Source organism: Anomaloglossus baeobatrachus, chromosome 4, assembly GCF_048569485.1.
Source record: "Anomaloglossus baeobatrachus isolate aAnoBae1 chromosome 4, aAnoBae1.hap1, whole genome shotgun sequence".
NCBI classification, from domain to species: Eukaryota; Metazoa; Chordata; class Amphibia; order Anura; family Aromobatidae; genus Anomaloglossus; species Anomaloglossus baeobatrachus.
In genome coordinates this window covers 203277290-203302349 of record NC_134356.1, presented here as the reverse complement: position 1 = coordinate 203302349, position 25060 = coordinate 203277290, and the positions used below count along the sequence as shown (strand labels likewise).

At 47.9% G+C, this 25060-nt stretch overlaps 1 protein-coding gene across 1 annotated transcript in view; it reads left to right on the top strand.

Moving 5' to 3' along the window:
* SH3TC2 (SH3 domain and tetratricopeptide repeats 2) overlaps window positions 1-25060 on the top strand; it is a 189392-nt gene that overhangs the window by 80864 nt on the left and 83468 nt on the right. The window contains exons 4-5 of the mRNA XM_075344627.1: window positions 5717-5844; window positions 23915-24020. Of these exons, the coding sequence (XP_075200742.1) occupies window positions 5717-5844; window positions 23915-24020 (234 nt within the window). The remainder of the gene's footprint in view (window positions 1-5716; window positions 5845-23914; window positions 24021-25060) is intronic.

Sequence of the window (25060 nt, the reverse complement as noted above, 5' to 3'; positions counted from 1 at the left end):
GAAATTTTATAATGTCCCAAACCCAAATGTGATAAGCACCGCCTTAACAATGTACCAAACTTAAATTTTGTAGCTGGTAAACCGGAAGAATGAATAAACAATGGACCTTTACCCGGAGGGCGCAACGAGACCCAGAGCCGTAAGTTCTGCACAGGACAAACGGGAATCCTTAATACAAGATAACTTAATCCAATGCCCTTTTCCTCCCTGATCCGTCTTAGACACAGCAATAAAAATTAAACAATACGATTTAAACACTCTAACATCTTGTAACTTCAGACCACCTAACTTATTTTTGCTAAGAGACATCAATTCGCCAATCCTAAGAGCAGCAAAGAAAGCCAGTGCAAACGCAGCTCTAAATAAACTGGCTTCGAAAAAATCTGTACAGACAACTCCCAGGGCCTGCCACAACTTCAATAACATATCAAAAGAAATCGGGCGCCTATCATCCGGACGGCAATTCTCCCTTTTTAACCCCTTAAGCGCTTGCTTGACAGTAAAGAAGGAAATCAAAGACTCGTTACCATACAATTTAAGAAAAAATGAAATACCAGCAAGCGCCTTATTCAACACAGAATAACTAATGCCATTGGACAGCCCAAACTGTATATACTCCAGGGCAGTTGACACTTCGGCAACATAACCACAATAACTCCTTGCTTTACAAAAATCCAACCATCTCTCCCATGCGGCAGCATAAGCCGACCAAGTGCTTGCCGCAATAGAGTTCCTAATAAACATTTGAATCAAGTCCAAAGAATGTCCCACAGTTCCATCGGAAAATACAGTCTTACCCCTTCCTCCAGCAACCCTGAGTTTCTGGACTCTAACCGCTGTAAAAAAGAGGGACAGGAAAGTTCAACACAATCGCTAACCAAAAACGCCTTCAACCAAATGTTGAATCTAAAACAAAGAAAGACTATCTGCCTCAATAACTTCGCAGCCCATATACATTTAGATGATAAAGTATTGATGCAAAAAACAACCCCTTTATCCGTCGACTGAAATGCAATGCGCCTATTAGCTAAATCATTACCCCATAAAGACAGAACCACCAAAATAGCAAACAATTCAACCACTGATCTCTTAACATTCAAACCCAATTGACACCACTTCACCGGCCATGACTCCACACACCAATCCTCCCTGAAACTTACTAAAAAACCCGCACTTGTATCCACCTGAAGCTCAACTTGCAATTCTTTAGCCAAGCAAAAAACCTCCTGAAAGCAGCTAATACCGTTAAACTCCAACAAAAACCTCCGCCAAACCATCAAATCGGATCTCATTTCGGCTGAAACTCTAATATGTGCATTAATGGATGACAAACCACTCATGCTATCATACAACCTTCTGCAGAAAACACGCCCCATCGGAATGATTTTTAAAGCAAAATTCAAAGAACCCAATAGGCACTGCATCTCTCTCAGCGTGACCTTCTTTTTACTCACCACAGAATCAACCAAACATTGCAATTTTATTAACTTATCAGTTGGCAAGCTACACTGCATAGCTACGGAATCAATAGAAATCCTTAAAAATTCTAAATTGTGACACGGGGAAACTGTGTTTTCTTCTGCAATTGGAATTCCATAAAACTTCATCAAAAACAAAAACCTATCTAACAAAACAAAACAAACATCTGAACTTCCAGAACCTATGAACAAAAAATCATCCAGGTAGTGCAAGATTCCGCCATTAGGCACAGACTCCTGCACTACCCACTCTAAAAATGACGAGAAACATTCGAAATAAAAACAAGACAGAGAAAACCCCATGGGAAGGCACCTGTCAAAATAGAAACTTCCCTCAAAAGAAAACCCTAAAGAATTAAAACCCCTCGGATGAACAGGTAATAATCGAAAGGCTGATTTTATATACGATTTGGCTAATAGCGCTCCTTGACCAAACTTTCTTAACAGATCAACCGCCATATCAAATGTAGCGTAATGAACTGATGCTACAGCTTTATCCACTTCATCATTGACAGATTGCCCCTTAGGGTATGACAAATGATGAATTACCCTAAAGGCCCCCGCCTCTTTTTAAGGCACGATACCTAAAGGCGATAACCGAAAATTTGGAAAAGGAGGGCTACCAAATGGACCAGCTAGCCTCCCTAAACTAAGCTCCTTTTTGATGTGATTCAACATAAACTCTTCATGTGACCTAACCGAAATAAGGATAGAAACATGAAGACAACCTGTTCCTTTAAAACTTGGAACAGGAAAACCAAACTCAAAACCATTACGTACTATGATGGCTTTCTCCTTGTCGGGGTACCGCTTTAACCATGGGAGCATTTTTTCCCACTTCACCGGAGTCTAAGCTTTTAAGAAAAAACTCACGGGAATTGTTGCTAGGCTGCTGACCCGCCTGCGGCCCCCTTTTAAAACATTTGAAAAGTGGGTGAGAACCCTCACATCCTGAACATTCGTGTTTAAATCTACAATTGGTCAGCCGCTTGCATGCCGATTCGTTAAAAGCAAAACAGAAGCCTTTTTTAACCGGCAAATTAGCATTTTGTCTGACCAATCCAGATCTCTGGGGTAACATAAGGTTAAGCCAAAGCCCAACATCCTTGTTACCCCATCTCATATTAGAATGAATCGCCATATTTTGACGAAATGATTCGTCATACGCCAGCCAGCCTACACCCCCAAAGTTGCGATAAGCCTCCAGCACCGCATCCAAGTGCTGAAAAAGCCCACTGCAACAACTGTGGTCTTTTTCCCCTAATACTGCAGCATATATCGCAAAGGCTTGCAACCAATTGTGAAACGACTTCACCACCTTCCTCTTATCACCGTCGCCTTCACCTTTGGCTTCCAGGCCGGTGTGATACTGTTCCTTACCCATAGGTAATAATGCAAATAAATCAACATATTCTTTATTCCATATTTTTTCTTTCAAACTAACTGACAAATGAAAGCCCAAAGGAGAGGGCTGACACATAATGGCTTCCTTAAAAAAGGATTGAGGAATACCATTATGACTTGCGATTGGATTTAAAGTGTGTGTACTATGGTGTGTGTAGTTACCCTCCCCGTTTAAGCACTCTGCCACTACACTACCAATCATCTCCCTTAAAGAATCAAAATCATTAGACATTACATTACCAATACATGGGAATAATCTCTCACCGCTCCTAGAAGGCTCCTCAGGCACCGACGGGACCTCCTGCCGATCAGCGACGTCGCCTCCAGTTCCTGCAGCCGGTTCAGCCGATCCAGTTGCCTCGCCGCTTTCGCTATCCGATCCTTCCAACGACCAAGCCTGCAGGATTGCCGCCGCACCATGACAGCTCTTTTGCGGTAGCGGCGGCGATACCCTGCTGCCCGGCCGGCAGTCACCGGATGATAAATGGAATGGGCTTCCTGCTTCCGCCCGTGGACCGTAAGCACCGCCCACCTCGGCGCCACATCCGGTCGCATCCTGATGACACCGCCGGTTGAAATCTCGCGATGTCCGCGAGCGACTTCTCCCGGCGGCATTCTTCTCCGGCTCTGGCAACGCGGCTGCAGACGTCTTCTTCGTCCGACCTGAAGAACGGCCTCCGGACCTCCGACCACCGCTGGATCTTCTGGCAACGGCCGGCGGTGAGTAAGCTTCTTTGCTTCTTCTGTGCCTTTTCGTCCTCCGTTCGTCCTCAGCGTCGGCGACGACCGAGCCCGCATCCTGCCGATCCACCACTGCTCCAGTAGGAACCAAAACAGCGGCGGCGGCAGAACCAACTCCAGCCAGGCAGGTCTTCATCCATTCAGCGCCGTCGGCTTCTCCCGCTCGCTTCAGCACCTGCTGGATCAGTTCTTCCATTCTGGAACTTCTTCCTCTTCATCAGCTGGACTGACCCAGCTGATGAAAACCCGGGATATTTATAACTAAAATGCCCGCGCAATAATTTTCAAAGGACCAACCCCAGCTGTTAAAACTGGCTCGCAAACAGCTGATTGGTCCCCAATCAGCTGCTCTCGTTGCCAGGCAGAAAAAGACACTTACCACAGCAGCTTATTAACCCCTTCGCTTATGAAAATTAACTAAATTGTATTAGGCTTTGTGTTATCATGAAAAATCCCTGTGCTAGGCGCTAACGGGATTAAACATTACAGTCGCAGAATACTGCGACTGTTTTCTCGGTCCGATTAGGGCTGAGAAAATAATCGCTCATGGGTGCTGGCACACAGGCTAATATTGGTCCGAGTGGAATGCGATAAAACATCATATTCCACTTGCTCCGATTTTCATGCCGTGTGGCTTAGGCCTAACGCTGCAGTATTGCTGTAGAGCCCTACAGGTGCGGTGCAGCAGGGTATTACCCTTAGGGACTCCACGGGATGGAACGGTCGGGTCACAGGTAGGGAACCTTCGTTTTGGGATTTGCCGTGACGCCACTCTCAGAATTGCGGTCAGTGAGGACCACCACTGCAGGTTAAGGGATGCCTGGGGCTGATGGTGGGTGCAGTCAGTATAATAGCCTCCTGAGAGTGAGGCAAGCCCCAGGCCCCTGTGTATGTGTGTGGGACCACAGGTCGCAGAATGACTCAAACACAGTCCAAGAAGTCTTTTAACGTGTTTACTCACTGTTTAGAGGTCACGGTGAGATGCCCGGGCGACACTGTGATAACCAGGTGGAACCAGGAATTCCAGGAGGCCGTTCTGAGGGTAGCTGTCCACTCGCCCTCCTTGCACTCTTTCTGTTTGGGAGGATCCCTTGCCTGAAGCGTGGTAGGACTCCTCCAGGGAAGCTGTTACTACCCTGCTCCCCTCTCTCCGGCCCGTCTGCCGGCAGCGTGGCCTTGGTGGGATGGCTTCTGGCCCTGTCCCCTTATGGGCCTGGTGATTGCTGCTTGGCTCGAGCTCTGTGTAGTCGTGGTGAGGGCATGAAGTACCCCCCCCACCTGTAGGTTAAGCAGCTCTGGATGATTTGCTGCCCGTACTGGGGATCTGTTTCCCCTTGCGTGCTCGGATACCAGGATCTCCGTACTCAGCCACCCCTCTCTCTGGATGTCTTTCAGGCCGACCCACGGTGCCCTTTCTCCCCCGCTTTCAGCTACTGCACTCCTCAGGACCTGTCTGACACGAGAGCCCCTCTGCTCCCTTCCACACACCTCCACCTCCAGCTCCAGACCACCCTCACTTCCTCTCTGCCCTGCTTCCTAGCAACCAGCCTCTCAGCACACCCCTTGCTGGGAATTGAAAGTTAACCCCTACTGGCTACCCAAGGGTCCCCTCTAGTGATGTGGGAGACCTGGTCACTATGTGTTTGTGTGTGCACCTCATCCTGGCCTTTGGAGATTACCTGGAGGCATTGTCCCCGCATGGGTGCAATACTCTGTGGTGCCTGACCAGGTCAGGGGCGCCACATTGCCATAGCCATGATCTTCTTCCATTGCTGCTACAGAATGTGACTATTTTCATTGCCTTAGATTCGTTTATGTACTTTGCTCTTTGCCATTACTGTCTTGACAATTGCTTTAACTTTAAGATGGTAAACTAAAAAATTCTGCCTAGAATAAATTGCAAGTTCTTTGGTCTAGTTAACTCCTTCCAGTCTTCTGGAAGGTCCAGTGTGATGACAATGCCTATGTATATTTGTGGTGTGTGGTCTGTTGGTATTCTTTTAGCTCTCCAGGTATTTTGTCTGTCATAGCACAGTTACTCAGTAAACTTTGCTCGTTTCCTCTCCTGTTTCTGCCCTTCCTGTTTTCTACAGAAATCTCCTTGTCCTTTTCCATCCTGCGACGTTCCACCCTGGGCCCTAATGTCACTCTACAGGAGGCCGCTAGGAAGACTCTTTGGGCTCTCGAAAATGATAACAAGGAAATGCTGCTGCTATTCAAGGTAGACATATTGCATAGATTAATCATTCATTGTTGCTATTGTATTACATACAACCAGTGAATCTAGCAACACACAATGGCAGGATAAACGGTATACTACTTCTCTAGGAAAACAGTGTGAATTCGGATTGCCGCTGAGAATTGCATTATAACTAAAGAGAAAATATGTTGTCACTTTAAAGGTACGGTTCAAGCAGGTTTAAAAAAGAAACCCCAAAAAGGCTGCATTTCCTATCAATTCAAGGGGTTGTCTAGGCTTGGGACAAATGTCTCCAAGTCTCAGAATGTTAATTTGTGAAATCAATTGTTGCGCACTTTGTCTCGAATACACTGTGTTCCCAGTACAACCAGACACATCCAGCTTATCATAAGGAAAATCTGTCACCAGGATTTTCCCACCTAATCTGATAGCAGTATAACGTAGGGGCAGAGATCCTGATTCCAGCAATGTGTCACTTAAGCTGGGTTTACACACTGCAACATCGCAAACGACATCGCTGTAACGTCACCGGTTTTGTGACGTTACAGCAACCTCCCCAGCGACATTGCAGTGTGTGAAACCTATCAGCGACCTGGCCCCTGCTCTGAAGTTGTGATCGCTACAAATCGTTCAGGACCATTCCTAGGTCCTTTGTTTCCCGCTGTGCAGCATGATCGCTAGCAAGTTTCAGTGTGTAAAGGGGACTTTACAGCGACTCCGCGGCTCTGTCTGTGTAGCGTCCTGATTAGCGGTCACCGGTGAAGGATTCACCGGTGACCGTTAATCCCCCGAGTGACTGAAGTGTCCCCCCCTCTCTCATACTCACCGATCCCCGATCACCGGCGCTGCACGGCGTTCACTCTGCTCCAGCGGCTTTTCCTTTTTTGAAAAAGCCGGCCGCTCATTGAACAATCTCGTATTCCCTGCTTTTCCCCGCCCACCGGCAAATATGATTGGTTGCAGTGAGACACGCCCACACGCTGAGTGACAGCTGTGTCACTGCACCCAATCACAGCAGCCGGTGGGCGTGTCTATACTGTGCAGTAAAATAAATAAATAAATAATTAAAAAATCCGGCGTGAGGTCCCCCCCAATTTCAATACCAGCCAGATAAAGCCATACGGCTGCAGGCTGGTATTCTCAGGATGGGGAGCTCCACGTTATGGGGAGCCCCCCAGCCTAACAATATCAGCCAGCAGCCGCCCAGAATTGCCGCATACATTAGATGCGACAGTTCTGGGACTGTACCCGGCTCTTCCCGATTTACCCTGGTGCGTTGGCAAATCGGGGTAATAAGGAGTTATTGGAAGCCCATAGCTGCCAATAAGTCCTAGATTAATCATGTCAGGCGTCTCCCCGAGATACCTTCCATGATTAATCTGTAAATTACAGTTAAAAAACACACACCCGAAAAATCCTTTATTAGAAATAAAAAACACTAACAAATTCCCTCATTACCAATTTATTACCCACAACAAAGCCCTCCTTGTCCGGCGTAATCCACGGTCCTCTAGCGTCGCATCCAGCTCTGCTGCATGCAGGTGACAGGAGCAGCAGAAGACACAGCCGCTCATGTCACCAGCACGCAGCTAATGAAGAGAGCCGTGTGATCGGCTGAGCTGTCACTGAGGTTACCTGGATCCAGCGGTGGATGCAGCGGTGGCCGCGGGTAACCTCAGTGACAGCTCAGCTGATCGCGCTACTCACCGCCGCTCCGGTCAGCTCCACGCAGCAAATGAGGTGAGTAGCGCAATCAGCTGAGCTGTCACTGAGGTTACCCGCGGCCACCGCTGGATCCACCGCTGGATCCAGGTAACCTCAGTGACAGCTCAGCCGATCACACGGCTGTCTTCATTAGCTGCGTGCAGGTGACAGGAGCGGCTGTGTCTTCTGCTGCTCCTGTCACCTGCATGCAGCAGAGCTGGATGCAACGCTGGAGGACCGTGGATTACGCCGGACAAGGAGGGCTTTGTTGTGGGTAATAAATTGGTAATGAGGGAATTTGTTAGTGTTTTTTATTTCTAATAAAGGATTTTTCGGGTGTGTGTGTTTTTTAACTGTAATTTACAGATTAATCATGGAAGGTATCTCGGGGTGACGCCTGACATGATTAATCTTGGACTTATTGGCAGCTATGGGCTGCCAATAACTCCTTATTACCCTGATTTGCCAACGCACCAGGGCAAATCGGGAAGAGCCGGGTACAGTCCCAGATCTGTCGCATCTAATGTATGCGGCAATTCTGGGCGTCTGCTGGCTGATATTGTTAGGCTGGGGGGCTCCCCATAACGTGGAGCTCCCCATCCTGAGAATACCAGCCTGCAGCCGTATGGCTTTATCTGGCTGGTATTAAAATAGGGGGGGACCGCACGCCGGATTTTTTAATTAATTATTTATTTACACGGCACACAGAGCCGCGCGGCATTAAATGAAGTCGGGTGAAGTTCACCTGCTTTTTTGACACGTCCCCAACGACCAGCTAGTCGCTCTGCAGGTCCGGATCGCTGTTAGGTCGTTGGCCAGGTCTGCCTGTTTGACAGCTCACCAGAGACTTTGTAGCGATCCCGGCTAGGTTGAGATCGCAAGTTGGATCGCTAGAAAGTCTCAGTGTGTAAACCCAGCTTTACTGGGCTGCTCAGTGTAACTTTGATAAAATCACTGTTTAATCAGCAGTAGATTATTATTAGAGGACTACTTAGTGTGCTGCCAGGTAGTCCAGCATATTCATGAGCTCTGTATAACTGCTAGATCTGCAGCAGAGAAAACATTGATTTTATTAAAAATGACAGCAAACAGCTCAGTAAGTGACACATCGCTGGAATTAGGTTCTCTTTCTCTACATCATGCTGCTCTTGGATGAGGTAGCAAAAACCTGGTGACAGATTCCCTTTAATTTACTTACACTGAGAGAAGCCAAACACATCTACGGTAACCAAAGATGAGCACTTGTCTTCTATTTTTATTTTATCAAATGCTGCTTGAGTAGAGATTTTTTTTTTGGGTGGGGGTATACTGTAGAGCCATCATACCGTGTAGGGGGATGTGGGACCATCACAAATAGTGGCTTCCTTTGAGGACCATCAACTGTAAGTGGAGGAACTGTGGGAGCAATCAAACTGTGTGTGGAGCTTGGGGAGCCAATCATACTATTTGTGCAGAGGGAGAGTGGGTGCTGTGTAGGCTATAATACTGTGTGGGGATCTGTGGGGGCCCATTATACTATGCAGAGAGTTGTGAGGGCCATTATACTGTGATGGGGAGGCATCATCATGCTCTGTGCAAGGATATGTAGGCACTTATATTATGTGGGAGCTATTCTACTCTGAGAAGCGTTGTAGGGGCCATTATACTACTTAGAGGGCTCTGGGACCTATTATGTGTGGGCTATTATACTGCGTGGACAACTGTTGGGGCCCATTATATTGGGGGGTGGAGCATTGTACTGTGTGGAGGTAGAGAGAATTTTACTGTGTTGAGAGCTATTTGGGGGGCCATTATACAGTATGAGATTGATTATACTTTGTGATGGGCTGTGTGGTGGCCATTATACTATATGGAGGGCTGTAGTGTTGTGAGGCATTATACTCTGTGCATGTCAGCTGTTCTGTGTGAAAAGCTGTGGGGTCCATTATACTATGTGGAGGACTGCAAGGAACTATGATTCTGTGTTATGGCACTGTAGGAATCTTTATACTGTTTTGTGGAACTGTGGGAGGCATTATACTGTGTCGTGGTACTGTAGCGTCAAAAACTAAAGGTTTCTGTGGGCTCCTTCTATGAGCTCGGAGCTTTAATTCCATCCATAAATTTTCGATTATATTCAGGTCAGGTGATTAGATGAGCCATTATAGTAGCTTTATTTTCATTTCTCTGAAACCAACTGAGAATTTCTTTGGTTGTGTGTTTAGGATCATTGTCTTGCTGAAATATTTAAGATCCTGAAATCCTGCTGTCCGCTGCCAGTTGTAGTTTGACTTAAGGCCGCTTTACACACTGCGATATCGGTCCCGATATCGCTAGCGTGGGTACCCGCCCCCATCTGTTGTGCGACACGGGCAAATCGCTGCCCGTGCCGCACAACATCGCCCAGACATGTCACACATACTTACCTGCCCGGCGACGTCGCTGTGACCGGCGAACCGCCTCCTTTCTAAGGGGGCGGTCCGTGCGGCGTCACAGCGGCGTCACTGAGCGGCCGCCCAATAGAAGCGGAGGAGCGGAGATGAGCGGGACGTAACATCCCGCCCACCTCCTTCCTTGCGCATAGCGGCCGGGAGGCAGGTAAGGAGAGCTTCCTCGTTCCTGCGGTGTCACACGGAGTGATGTGTGCTGCCACAGGAACGAGGAACAACCTCGTTGCTGCTGCAGTAACGATTTTTGAGAATGGACTCCCATGTCACCGATGAGCGATTTTGCACGTTTTTGCAACGATGCAAAATCGCTCATCGGTGTCACACGCAACGGCATCGCTAATGCGGCCGGATGTGCGTCACCAATTCCGTGACCCCAACGAGTTCGCATTAGCGATGTCGTAGCGTGTAAAGCCCCCTTTACTCCTTGGGATATGCTCAGTATCTTGCTTCTGGCTCCCTGTAGAGATTCCTGATTTTGACCATGGCCTGTTTTTTGACTAATAATGTGCATTTTGATTTTGTTCAATATTTTGTTCCTGTATGACCTCCTGGTTCTAACTCTACCAGATCATTCTTCTTGCCAGCATGCACCATCAAACAGTGGCTATGTCTGTGGCTCCAGCTTAGGGGTCCCTGTTAAGTCTAGTTCCCTGTAGGGCTAAAGGATGAAGGCCAGGGTAACCCCTGGATCTGGAATATAGAATAGCTTGTGCCAAGCCTGTTTGTGGTAGCCCTCTCTTTAGCTGCCAAGTGACCACGTACAGTGCTCCCGTTACAATCAGATTTTTATCAAGAATCTCTCTTTACATTTGTCCATTCACTTTCCATCAATTATAAGAAATTTGCTTGTGTATTATGCTCAAAAACAGTCCCACAGCATTATATTGCCACTTTCAACTTCACTGTTAAGCGGGCTTTACACGCTACAATAAATCTTACAATGTGTCGGCGGGGTCACGTCATAAGTGACGCACATCCGGCATCGTAAGTTATTGTAGCATGTGACAGCTACGTGCGATTGTGATTGTACGCGAAAACGTTCATCGCATGCACATCGTTCAATTGCTAAAAATTGAACGTGAGGTTGTTCAATGTTCCCGAGGTAGCAGTGTGTGACACCCTGGGAACGATGAACAGATCTTACCTGCGTCCTGCCGCTCCCGCCGGCAATGCGGAAGGAAGGAGGTGGGGGGGGTGTTTACATCCCGCACATCTCCGCTTCTATTGGCCGGCTGCCGCGTGACGTCAATGTGACGCCGAACGTCCCTCCCACTCCAGGAAGTGGATGTTCGCCGGCCACATCGAGGTCATATGGAAGGTAAGTACGTGTGACCGCAACTAATAGTTTGTGCAACACGTTCAACAAATTGAACGTGCCGCACATACGATGGGGGCGGTTACGATCGCATACGATATCGTATGCTTAATCATAACGTGTAAAGCAGGCTTTAGTATGGTGTTTTTGGGGTGATATGTAGTGCCCTTTGGACTCCAAACATAGTGTTTATTATGACATACAGAGAGTTCAATTTTGGTCTCATTTGACCAGAGTATATTCTCCCAGTATTTGAAAGGCTTGTCTACATGTTGTTGAGCAAACTTTAAACACATTTTAAAATGCTTTTTCTTCAGCAGTAGAGTCTTGCGTGGTGAGTGTGCATAACACCATGGAGGTTGAGTGCATTACTTATGGTTTCCTTTGAAATAATTGTACATTCTTATTCCAGGGCTTAGGGCATTACTTATAGTTTCCTTTGAAATAATTTTACATGCTTATTCCAGGTCTTTCTGTAGCTCTCCACAGGTGGTCATTGGCTCTTGGACAACTCTTCTTCTAATTCTTTTCACCCCTCTGTCTGAAATTCTGTGGGGAGCTGCAAGTCATGGACAGTTTATGGTGAAATTGTAGGGGGGTTAGGACTAGGTCCACCCCTGCAGAAGTTGCCAGCACACGGGTAATCTGTGTCTGTTGTGAAAATGTGTATTATATAAATAGCCACCAGATGGCAGTGTTATAGCATGGCTGTCCTGGCACCTGGGTGGGTAGAGAAAAAGTTAATAAGAGGAGGAGAGTAGGTGATATAAAAGGGAGCGATCGAGAGTAGGAATCAGGCGAATCCCCCAGTTGGAGTTGTGATAAAAGCCCTTTTGAAGATTCTGACCCTAAAGGCCCATTTACACACAACGATATTGCTAACGAGATATCGTCGGGGTCACGGTGTTGGTGACGCACATCCGGCCTCGTTAGCGATGTCATTGTGTGTGACACCTTTTTGCGATCACTAACGATCGCAAAAAGGTGTCAAATCGTTCATCGTGTACACGTCGTTCATTTTTAAAAAATCGTTTGTTGCAGGTAGTTCCTGCGGCAGCACACATCGCTATGTGTGACACCGCAAGAAAGAGGAACAACATCGTACCTGCGGCCGCCGGCAATGAGGAATGAAGGAGGTGGGCGGGATGTTCCGGCCGCTCATCTCCGCCCCTCCGCTTCTATTGGGCGGCCGCATAGTGATGCCGCTGTGACGCCAAACGAACCTCCCCCTTAAAGGAGAGATCGTTCGGCGGCCACAGTGACGTTGGTGAACAGGTAATTGCGTGTGACGCTGCCGTAGCGATATTGTTCGCTACGGCAGCGATCACTCCGTGATGCGCCACTGATGTGGGTGGGTGCTATCGCTCACGACATCGCTAGCGATGTCGCAGTGTGTAAAGCCCGTTTTAGGGTCACCCCTGCGGCCGTGACACATGGGATATGCTTAGGATTGGTTAACAGTAGATTTATGATGGCCAAACCATAGCATAAAGAAAACCCTGGCTTCATAATTGCTGTAATGTACAATTCCACCTACTTTGGAGCTTGGGCCCCTGTGCGGCTACACCATTGGTATGTTTGCCCTTGGTAGCTCTGCCTAAAGTCCCTGGGCTGCTGTTCAAACTATGAAACTCTGAATATTTCTGAAAATATATATATATACCTGGCTGCTATCTTGCAGCCAGTCTCTGATACAAGCTTGCAAGAAATAAGCTCATCTATTGTACCATCACCCATTCCCTGTAGACTGGGAGCCCTCGCGGGCAGGGTCCTCTCTCCTCCTATACCAGTCTGTCTTGTACTGTTAATGATTGTTGTACGTATACCCTCTTTCACTTGTAAAGCGCCATGGAATAAATGGCGCTATAATAATAAATAATAATAATAATAAAATTAAAAAAAAAATGAAGGCAGTTCACCACTCCAAAGAAACCTTCTAGGATAGAAGGTCTGTGATCCAGTTGTTCTGCATGGACTATACTTGTTTGTAGCCCAGGTCGTATAGCTAAAGTGCAATTAAGATATTTTCCAGCACCAAAAAGGGGTTAAAACAGGATAAAAAAGTATATGCCATGTGGACAAGGGTAAAAATTACGGATTTTTCTTAATCCACTTATGATTGTTTTTTTTTTATCCCAAAACGCATAAGAAAAATTTTAAATTTTTAAAACCTTTATTTTTAAAAATTAATTTTAGCCTTGTGCATATTGCATGTATATACAGTGCGTGTGTATATTATATATATATATATTATATATATATATATATATATATATATATATATGTATGTATGTATGTATGTATATATATATATATATATATATATATATATATATATATATATATATATATATATATATATATATATATAATTATATATTTATTTATTTTTTATCCTATCTTATTAAGTGCACTTGAACCCTTCTTTTGATGCTGGAAAATATCTTATTTGGTCTCTTGTCTAATTCGTAGTTTGGGCAGCATAAATCAAGTGACATGTTCCTACTGAATTAATTTTAGACACCAATAATTAAAACACTGTAAATAAACAATCTAGGTAATAAACACAGTACAAATTGTTTACTGGATACAATTGTCTAGCAATAAATGTTTTTAGAAATGGAAATTCTTTTTGCTGGACCAGTACAATGATTCCAGCAGTGATACTCTCTCTACATGTCAAAGGTGAAAGCGCCAAAGCTCTGAAGGAATGTCCGTTCCTTCCAGCAGCCTCTCGGCTCACTAATACCAGAGCAGGGCTGCCGTACAGATCTTTTATACCATGTTGTGTGACATAAAGGTCAACAAATCTGGGCTTCTTGCCAATTGGCCAGAGTCCATAGAGCCACTGCGAAGCTGGATTCATATTAGGAAACCTGGGATTGAACTTGTAACCAAGACAGTCTTTGTTGACCTATAGTTTGCCATTCATAAGTCACGTTGGGAGGTTAGGTGAAAGTTGAGATAATATTTTTAGATGTGTACATTCAGAAGTCATCACTGGGATGATGAATATTAATGGAGAAAAGAATAGGGTGAGCTATTACTGATTACTTGCTCAATTGTATTACAATATATAGTATTTATGCTTTAAATTTCCATGTGTCTGCAGCTTACCACATTCACCCATGGAAATGGCAGCCTAAATTCTGGTGATTCGCAATGTAACGCCCCTGGATTATCAAGTCATCACAGGGTACTGCACAAGCTGCCCTTCCGTGCAGTATCCCACCTCCCTCTTGGTTCTGGGTCCCTAGCTAATGGTGTTGCCTCCAACAGCAAATCAAATCCTAGATACACCCTGCACCACACCCACCAGGCACAACAGTGGACGGCTTGAGTGGAATAGAGTCGCCCACCTGGTAGGTCAGGGAGGGGAGGTGAGGAGTGTAGTCAGTGTGTAGAGAGGGTGAAAGTGAGAGGACGTCAGGAGCGGTGGCTCCTAGTGAAGCTGTTTAGGTTGCAGATGGTGGTCTGGGCCTAGAGGACTCGGACCCCCGGTCTCAGGGGATTGTGGCAAGGTGTCTGGCCTTGTCGAGGAGGACAGCCAGCAGTCTAGCCCTGTCACCAGTCCGGGCCCGAAGGCACGACAGAGTACACGGTCCCTAGGTCGGGGAGTAGCTTCAGGCAACCCGATAATTCACCTGAGGAGAACGGAGCCTTTATGATCTGTTCCCACCCGCTCCAGAATTAGGGCATTAGCGCAACGAGGGGGATAGGACTTTCCAAACCACAACGGTCCAGAAAATCCCAAGCATGAACTCTGAGAGCAAGCTCCCACACTTAGCCATAGTGGGGAGCCGGGCCCGGCAAGTTCCATACTACTGGGCCACCAAGTTGAAGTTAAACTTAGTGCCAGGAGGCAGGTCACGGATCACCAGGCAACACTATAGGGACAGGACCCAGACGAGCTCCCCTCAGCGGCAGCGGTATCCAGAGAATTGGTTTACCTGATTGTCAGCGTCTGCTTATGAATTGAGTGAGTACGAGAGTGACCACTGCACCTCATGGCACCCCTTACTGAGTCCTGGGGCATCCACCCTACCCGTGGAGTGCTACGACATCTTGCTGCCCCGCTTCATCACCCCAGATACTCCCAACGGCAGCGGCGGTACTTCCCAAATTACCGTACACCACGGGTGGCGTCACGAACTATACATCAACTCCCCTGTAAATACCCCCCTTTCATTTGAGTGGCCGCACGACCCCCGGGTCCGGAGACCCTCGAGCCACAGTGAACCCGGATCCGAGTAGCTCGGCTGCTGCCACAGGGGTGGCACAGCAATATCAAAGAAAATAATGAGGCTGTCAATTTTAGATTGTCTTATTAGGTTAGTAGAAACGTTTTACAGTATGCTGATCCCATGATCACAATCAACAAAACTATGATGGAATCTTGCAGAAAATGTTTAATTAATCTGTATCACTCAGGTCAGATATGCAACATGCAGTATGAATGACACTGGTGACTATAACAGGTTTTATTAGGCGGGAATGGGGAGATGGAAGAGGGATGGTTATCGAAAGGCGATACAGAAATTTGAAAGCAATGTAACTCAAATCACAGTTGACACATGCCTGAGTTACACTTGCCTGACAAATTCTTTTAACAATAACCAAATCCCTATTTTTCCATCAGGGGAGCATGGGTGTTGCCCTTCCTATAGTCCTATGGAACAAGAAAACTCAGATTGTCATAAATCATTCTACGTTAGCGGTTTGTAACATTAGGCACAGTTATGTTGTGATACATTACACCAACAGTTAACACTCATTATTAGCATTATTCTCTCATCTCTCTCTTAGTACTGTATGTTAAGGCGGGAAGTAATGGCCCTGGTCACTTGGATGAACAAATAATTGTTTCTCAATCTCTGATTCTCATCCAATATTCAGTGTTTGACCGCATAGTTTCATCCTCTTTTAGTGGCGGTATTCTTTCTTTGGATTCCTTTGGCAACGATATTCATCTTCGGGTTCCTCCAGTAACAATAGTTGATCTTCAGGGTCCCCTGGTAATTGTATTTGGTCTTCGGGTTCCTCTTGGATTGGTACACTTTTGGATGACCTTCTGATAGGCAACACTACCCTGCTGTGCACATGTATGCTCCCCTGGTAATCTTGGCACCTACTCCGCCTTCTCACTAGCCTTTTATTTTTGTGACTGTTACACAGTTGTCACCTGACTCTGTGTTCCGTTCTCTTTCCTCGAGGAAACTCACTCCTTATAGATCAGTTTCTGGTGATCCTGGTCCTACGGCAGATGGCGATGTGGATGTACAAATGCCGTGGAACAATGAATATGATTATCTCCTTCTGGCCATCTGTCATGCACCATCCGTATCTACACATGTGGATTACTTTTACTGCGTTGGGCTCTGTTCACATTGCAGAGTCCGACAGGCAACCTGGTCTCTCTTAGTGCTCAGCTCGGTTTGACGTCGGCTCAGTTGTTTCACTCCTCTCAGCCATGCAGTGGTTACTCCTTGTTGGAGCAGCATGCTGAGAGCCAGGTTGCTGATTTCCTTCCACACCTGGTCTCCTCCTATTTAAGGCTAGGGTGTAGGGTAGTAGGAGACCGCCAATGATAGTCTCTGCTTGCAGTTACGATATCTTGGTGTCCATGGTGATCCTCCATTTGGTGATCAGCGATTTGTTGTCTGCACTTCATGATAGCTTCCTGGTTTGACTTACTCCTTCCCCTTTGTTTTTGTTCCCTCCGGTATCTTTTTCTCTCCCCTCTGTGGATATTTGTGCTGTGAGTGAGTTTCAGTTTATTCCCTTGTCTTTGTCTTTTGGGTGGTGTTAAACTTGGTGTAGTGCTCTGCCCCGCCCTGGATAGGGGGGTATTAGGTCAGGGCCCAACAGGAAACAGGAACACGCTGGAGGCTCGATCCTGACCACCTTCAGGTCTACTGTTGGGATAAGGGACAGGACAGGGTCCCCAGCCTCGGGGTCAGCTCAGGAGCTCCTGTGTCATCTGTACTCTCCTTAACACCATCCCATAACACATCTGCATTGCCAGCACTGGGAAAATGAGGTATTACTTGGCATTAGTGATGAGCAAGCACTATCATGCTCAGGTGCTCGGTACTAGTAATGAGCAGTTGGATGCTTGGATGGGCTCAACTCAAGTACTTGAGTATAATGGAAGGCAAAGCGGGACTCGAGTATTTCCCTGGGAAATCTTTTGGAAAAATGCTTGAGTCCCTCATTGAGTTCCATTATACTTTGGTATTCGAGTCGCGCCCATCCGAGCATTCAACTGCTCATTACAAGTAGTGAGCACCCTAGCAGGGTACTACCTGGCATCCATTGAAATCATGGATTGATGTAGTAATGCCACTATGTGCCACTGGACCTGCTCCTCCCCTGGTGAATTTATGGAATATACTCAACTCAGAAAGCCCTAGTAGGGTTTTAAAAGATGGGTTTTCCGAAAAAGAAAACTCCTTTTAAAAGTAAATAGCCTACAAACATTGTTCTTGATTGACCAACATAATAGATATTGATAGAAATTTGCATAACAAGTGAACATCTGCACCATTTACAAGCATCCCCAACCCATAAAATTGTATCTTTCAAATCCAAACAGAACAAGCATAAAAAAAACATTTAATATCACAGTAGTTATATTCCTTCACAATAACATTGGTGGGAATGGACAGCAAAGGGCCCCTGTGAGCCAATTGCATCAAAGCTAGAATGATCCATATGTACATGCATGAGGCACACAAACCAAACTCATCACAGCAGTGTGCACACAAGTCGCACACATCACTCATATGGGAGACATGTGTCGCGGGCGGGGAGGAGGGTGTCAGTACACTACGCTCACCCCTTCTGCACGGGTCCGGCGGCTGCTGCTCAGTGGTGGCTCGAGCTGTGGGCCGGATCCCGGGGGTTCTCGAGCGGCACTCCTCGCCCGTGAGTGAAAAGGGGAGATGTTGGGTGTGGGGATAGTTTATTGTCCGTGACGCCACCCACGGTTGTGGTGATTTCACCACCGCTGCTCAATATGGGGATCCCGGGGATGGTGATGCGGAGCAGCTAGGTGTTGCGTTGCCCCTCCGTGGGTAGGGGTTGGTGATCCCGGGGCCCGGTGATGAGATGGGGGATGCAGGGCCTGGTGGGCGTAGGGACGCGGGGCAGCGCTGTGCCTTGCGGCACTGTGGTACTCACTCAGCCTGAGACGTTGACACAGTTTTACGGTAAACCACACGGCTGGAAAGACGGTTCCCACGGACGGCTGCACTTGCTCTCCCAGTAGGTGACGGTGATGTCCCTCTGACCTGCACCTGATGTTTCTAAGTTGGTAGCGATGGGTCCCCACCGGTAACCCGCTCCCCGGCTTCAAGCTGGACCGGAGGAGCTCTACTTTGCCCGTAGACGCTAGCCCTGAGGAACTGGTGCCTTGGCGGTGGCAGTGTTCCTCCTTAATGGTTGGACTGTTGCCTTCAATCGGGACTTGGTTGTTGGGGGATCTACGTCCCCTTCACTGACGGATTCGGCAAATTATGGCGACTCCTAGCCTTGCCGGGGTCCGAGAGGCCCCTGCCCTGGTGCTGACTGTCCTTCGCACACTGCTCCAGACCGCCGGGTCACTACCCGTCCGCGGTCCTTCCAGGAACTCCCGAACAGTCACCCCTCTGGACAGTCACCGTCGTTGCTGACCTTGCTGACCCTGTCCTGCACACAGCTGGACTACTTCAGGCTTTCTTTCTGTCACCACTCTTGCTTTCCTCCTTTACCACTTTACTTCCTTCACTTCTACTGGTTTACTCCTCACTCAAGCCCTGCCTAGGCTAAACTTCTTTGTTTACTCCTTCATGTCCCTCACTGGACTGCCTGGTTCCTCCCACCTCCAGAGCTGTGTCCTCCTCGGTGGGCGGAGCCAACCGCCTGGCCCACCCCCTGGTGTGAACATCAGCCTCTGGAGGAAGGCAACAAGGATTTTTGGTTAGCTTTGGTGTTCCTAACTGGGATGTAGGGTGTGGTGGTGTAATGACCTGTGACCCCTGGCTTGCCCAGGGCGTCACATTCCCCCTTAGCAAAATGCAGACCGTCCGCGGGCTTCCCGTCCAACACCGGTTTTATTTTTCTGCAAAATATAACATGGTAAACGGTAACATATATACATTTTTAATAAATCTTCCTTTAACGGGAGGCACATTTCTTAAACGTTTCAAACGGTTTACGGTTACGGTTTCCGCGCTCTCCCACCCAAGCAACCTGGCCCTGATGCTGCCCCTAAAGCCCAGGCAGCACCCCTTGACCCACAGTCCAGCACACGGTACCCGAGCGGGATCTGTCCTTTCCCTCCAGAGGGTAGCCACCGGTTCCTTTGGTGGCTGGGCCCCAGCCTGCTCTGCTGAGGGCCCTCCCTCCAACCTGCCTCTCCGGAGGCGGCATTGCGGAAAACGGTAACGGTAAACAACTTATTTACAAGCCACTAGCGTCTGTGGTTGCCCTGCAAGTTCACGGGCTTGTCCATGAGCAGTTCCTCATGCAAACTTTTTAAACGGTCCCACACGGGGACAAAGGTGCTGGCTCCGGCCGGTTGCAAATCACTTTTTGACAATCAGGTAAAGTACTCGGTATCATCATTTTTCATCATTTCTGCAAACTTTTCAAACTAAAACACAACAACTCACACAGTGGTGGTCCCAACGGGGACTGGACAACGGTGCTCCGCTGCCTTACTCCAGGCCTTCAGCTCCATCCGAGGGAGGGGGTGCCGGACTCACTCGGCTTTCCTGGCTGCCCCTCAGTTTCACATCCAGGGCAAACCACCCCCTCTCTCCGCAGTGTCGGGTATACTGGACGATGTCTCCCGGCATTAGGTTGCGGCCGGGATGCTCCTCAGGCAGGTGGGCATTCACATCCCGCCGGGCTACAAACACTTCGGCCTCCAGGCCCGGCTCGTAGATGAACCCGTAGCCCCGGCGGACATCAAACCGCCTCACCTGCCCCTCGTACAGCGGTCCCCGGACACGGAATGTCGCTTGCCGGAGATTTTCTTTTTCTTTAATAGCTCGGGTCACCAGCTCGGCCTTCTTTCGTTCCCTCTCAGCGATCTCCAGGCCCAGCGGTATCGGCTCCCTATCCCAATACGGCGCTGCTGCAAGCGCCGGCGCACGGGTCGGGCCCCGCGGGACATTCTGGACGTTGCCCACTGTCAGGAATCTGGGCGGCGTGTCCCGCGGTGTCTTGGCCTTGGGCGCTGCCTTACAGCAACAACCCGGCGCTACCTCAGCCGAGGTGTGGGGGATGGGCATAGGGGCTTTCCGCTGCTGGGCCTTCGGCTCGGAGCGGGTCATCGGCTCCGGCTCGGGGGATTTTTCAGGGGACGCCTCCGGTTCAACCTTCGGAATCTTCCACGGTAACACCTCCGGTTTACTGCGGGCTCCGGCTACAGGTCGGTCCGCCTGGGCGGGGACGCTGGGTATTGCTACCGGTTGCGGTGGTAGCAGGCCTAGTGGCGGGGTCACGGCCTCCGAGACGGGTGGCGAGGGAGGCAATGGGGGGAGAGGGCTTGGACCGGGCCCCGCAGCCGCGATGACCGGCCCTTCCAGGGCATCGGGACGTGGGTCCAGGGCATCGGGATGTGGGTCACTCACCCTCCCTTTCTCCGCTTCCTCCTCGTGTCTCCGCACGGTGGCTATAACGTCCGCCATGTCGGTCTCCCACTCCTCCATGAGGAGCTGCATCCTGACCTGCAGCTGTTGGTAGAGCTGCGCGGTCCGGATTTCCACCCACGCCGCGGTTCCAGGCGCGGGGGCTACGGTGTCGCGGGACGGCATCCACATGGTGACTTCTTCCAGGAACGGTATGTCTGCAGAGTCCTGGCGTCCCTGCTTTTATAGCTGCGGTTACATGCAGCCAGCCGCCATCGCGTCCCCCTTAGCTCTTTCCGGCCCCTCCTCTCTCGGGGCGGGGTTTTGGCCTTCGCGCCTCTACTACTCGAGAAGACGCTCGAGCGGGAACTTTTCGCGCCAAAGATGGCGGCTTCTGAAATTTTCCAGTCGGATACCTCTGGCGGTAACAAGGCGCACCTCTACCAAACGACAGAGCGGTAAGATCCTGTTCGTGACGCCAAGTTGTCGCGGGCGGGGAGGAGGGTGTCAGCACACTACGCTCACCCCTTCTGCTCGGGTCCGGCGGCTGCTGCTCAGTGGTGGCTCGAGCTGTGGGCCGGATCCCGGGGGTTCTCGAGCGGCACTCCTCGCCTGTGAGTGAAAAGGGGAGATGTTGGGTGTGGGGATAGTTTATTGTCCGTGACGCCACCCACGGTTGTGGTGATTTCACCACCGCTGCTCAATATGGGGATCCCGGGGATGGTGATGCGGAGCAGCTAGGTGTTGCGTTGCCCCTCCGTGGGTAGGGGTTGGTGATCCCAGGGCCCGGTGATGAGATGGGGGATGCAGGGCCTGGTGGGCGCAGGGACGCGGGGCAGCGCTGTGCCTTGCGGCACTGTGGTACTCACTCAGCCTGAGACGTTGACACAGTTTTACGGTAAACCACACGGCTGGAAAGACGGTTCCCACGGACGGCTGCACTTGCTCTCCCAGTAGGTGACGGTGATGTCCCTCTGACCTGCACCTGATGTTTCTAAGTTGGTAGCGATGGGTCCCCACCGGTAACCCGCTCCCCGGCTTCAAGCTGGACCGGAGGAGCTCTACTTTGCCCGCAGACGCTGGCCCTGAGGAACTGGTGCCTTGGCGGTGGCGGTGTTCCTCCTTAATGGTTGGACTGTTGCCTTCAATCGGGACTTGGTTGTTGGGTGATCTACGTCCCCTTCACTGACGGATTCGGCAAATTATGGCGACTCCTAGCCTTGCCGGGGTCCGAGAGGCCCCTGCCCTGGTGCTGACTGTCCTTCGCACACTGCTCCAGACCGCCGGGTCACTACCCGTCCGCGGTCCTTCCAGGAACTCCCGAACAGTCACCCCTCTGGACAGTCACCGTCGTTGCTGACCTTGCTGACCCTGTCCTGCACACGGCTGGACTACTTCAGGCTTTCTTTCTGTCACCACTCTTGCTTTCCTCCTTTACCACTTTACTTCCTTTACTTCTACTGGTTTACTCCTCACTCAAGCCCTGCCTGGGCTAAACTTCGTTGTTTACTCCTTCATGTCCCTCACTGGACTGCCTGGTTCCTCCCGCCTCCAGAGCTGTGTCGTCCTCGGTGGGCGGAGCCAACCGCCTGGCCCACCCCCTGGTGTGAACATCAGCCTCTGGAGGAAGGCAACAAGGATTTTTGGTTAGCTTTGGTGTTCCTAACTGGGATGTAGGGTGTGGTGGTGTAATGACCTGTGACCCCTGGCTTGCCCAGGGCGTCACACATGTCTCACACACCATTCACACACAGATCTGCTGCTGCGCACATGCCTCAAATACATAATATATAAGGCGCAAATTTCCAACTGATTCATCATTCAGACGTCAGCATTTTTCAGTTATGGTGGAGGATAAGGAGGGGCTGTGAAGCTGACAAGTGCTCTTTAAATCATGTTCTTTTGTGCTGGCTCTGCTTACTTGGTGAACTTGCCGATGCCTCTACCTGCTATCAGCTTAGCCATATTCAATTGCTATTTGTGTTACTCCACTATTTTATTTAACAATCACCTCACCTTAAACAAGAATTTCCATGAAAAAATATATTTCTTTCTTTCTTTCTTTCTTTCTTTCTTTCTTTCTTTCTTTCTTTCTTTCTTTCTTTCTTTCTCTTTCCTTCTTTCTTTATTTCTTCTTTCTTTCTGTCTTTCTTTCTCTTACCTTCTTTCTTTCTCTTTCCTTCTTTCTGTTTCCTTCTTTCTGTTTCCTTCTTTCCTTCTTTCTTTCATTCTTTCTTTCTCATACCTTCTTTCTTTCTCATACCTTCTTTCTTTCTCATACCTTCTTTCTTTCTCTTTCCTTCTTTCTTTATTTCTTCTTTCTTTCTGTCTTTCTTTCTCTTACCTTCTTTCTTTCTCTTTCCTTCTTTCTTTTTTTCTTTCTTTCTCATACCTTCTTTCTTTCTCTTTCCTTCTTTCTGTTTCCTTCTTTCTGTTTCCTTCTTTCCTTCTTTCTTTCATTCTTTCTCATACCTTCTTTCTTTCTCATACCTTCTTTCTTTCTCTTTCCTTCTTTCTTTCTAATTCCTTCTTTCTTTCTTTCCTTTCTTTCCTTTCTTTCCTTCTTTCTCTTTCTCACTTTCTTTCTTGCTTTCTTACTCGCTTTCTTTCTTTTTTCCTTCTTTCTTTCTTCTTTCTTTCTGTCTTTTTTTCTTTCTCATACCTTCTTTATTTCTCTTTCCTTCTTTCTCTTTCCTTCTTTCTTTCCTTCTTTCTTTATCTTTCCTTCTTTCCTTCTTTCTCTTTCCTTCTTTCCTTCTTTCTTTCCTTCTTTCTTTATTTCTTTCTCATACCTTCTTTCTTTCTCATACCTTCTTTCTTTCTCATTCCTTCTTTCTTTCTTTCTCTCTCGCTTTCTTTCTTTCTCGCTTTCTTTCTCGCTTTCTTTCTCGCTTTCTTTCTTCTTTTTTTTTTTCCCTTTTCTTCCTTTCCTATTATTACACTGATAAACTAAAGATTGTACATTTTAAATGTGTCTTTTCAGTATGGCTTTCATTTTTAATTGTTTTCATTTTTTCTAATTTTAGGAGTTGTCTGCTCGGTTAGTGTCTATTCAAGCACAGAATGATGTTTTTATTGTCACTTTCAAAACTATAGAGGAGATCTGGAAATTTACTACTTATCTCTCACTTGGTAATGGCAACATTTGTAACATACACAGCCTAAATGAACTAATTGACTTAGCAAGTGACTTTAGCATTTTTTTCATTGCTGTAGTGCAGCTTTAAATCTAAGTCCCCTGCCTCCTGTCTTATATTCACCCTCCTGCATTTTCATCATTTTTTTGGCGCCGCTCTGGTTCTGTGGCACCACCTTGTGTCCGTACCTTCTGGCTGGTTGAAAGGCAGACGTTACGTTACAAGCTCTCAAGAGCCAGAATGAGGCCAAAACAAGGTTTTCATACTCTTAGACTTGTAATGATGACTTGTGACCTCCAACGCAATCCATGAAACATTGGAGCTACCAGCAGGTCACAAATCATCGGAAGCCGTCAGTAGCATCAGTGACAACAGATGAAGACACTGGAGAGTGAGTGTATGACACTGGGCCCAAAACTTAGATTTTAAACAACATGCCAGCAGTGCAATAAAAAAAGACAAAAAATGCTGGAGTGGTGCTTTAAAGGGATTTTCTAGTCTATGAAGGAAAGTCACTCTGTATGACTGCAGATGGCCAAATCATGACAGTGTGTGTCAGTCATGATTCTCATGTATGCTCACTAAGAGTGTGAAGTCACAAGGTGCGGACTAGTGTCAATCGACCTCTCACAAGTCTCTTCTATAGAGAGAAGACAGATGAGACTAATCAGCAACTGACAGAAAATATGGATATTGCATACATGTGGTCACATGACAGCCCATAACATGACAACCCATAATTCAACAGTCTGCAGTCATATAAGAGTGTATGATATGATACTATTACTTGTACCGTAAGAGAGCATTGTTTGAGCGATTCTTTGTAATTGTGTTCACACACTGTATGTTGGTTTTATTTATGCACTGTATGGTGTTATTTGAGCTCGGCATGAGGGGTGGAGGGTGAAGTACTGTGTGGTGTCATTATTTAGACAATGTATGGTGCTTGTGTTTGTTAGGATTGGCGTGAAAGTGCACATACACTACGTTTGCACCATTTTTTTGTTTATGGGACTGGCAGACTGGCAGAGGTAG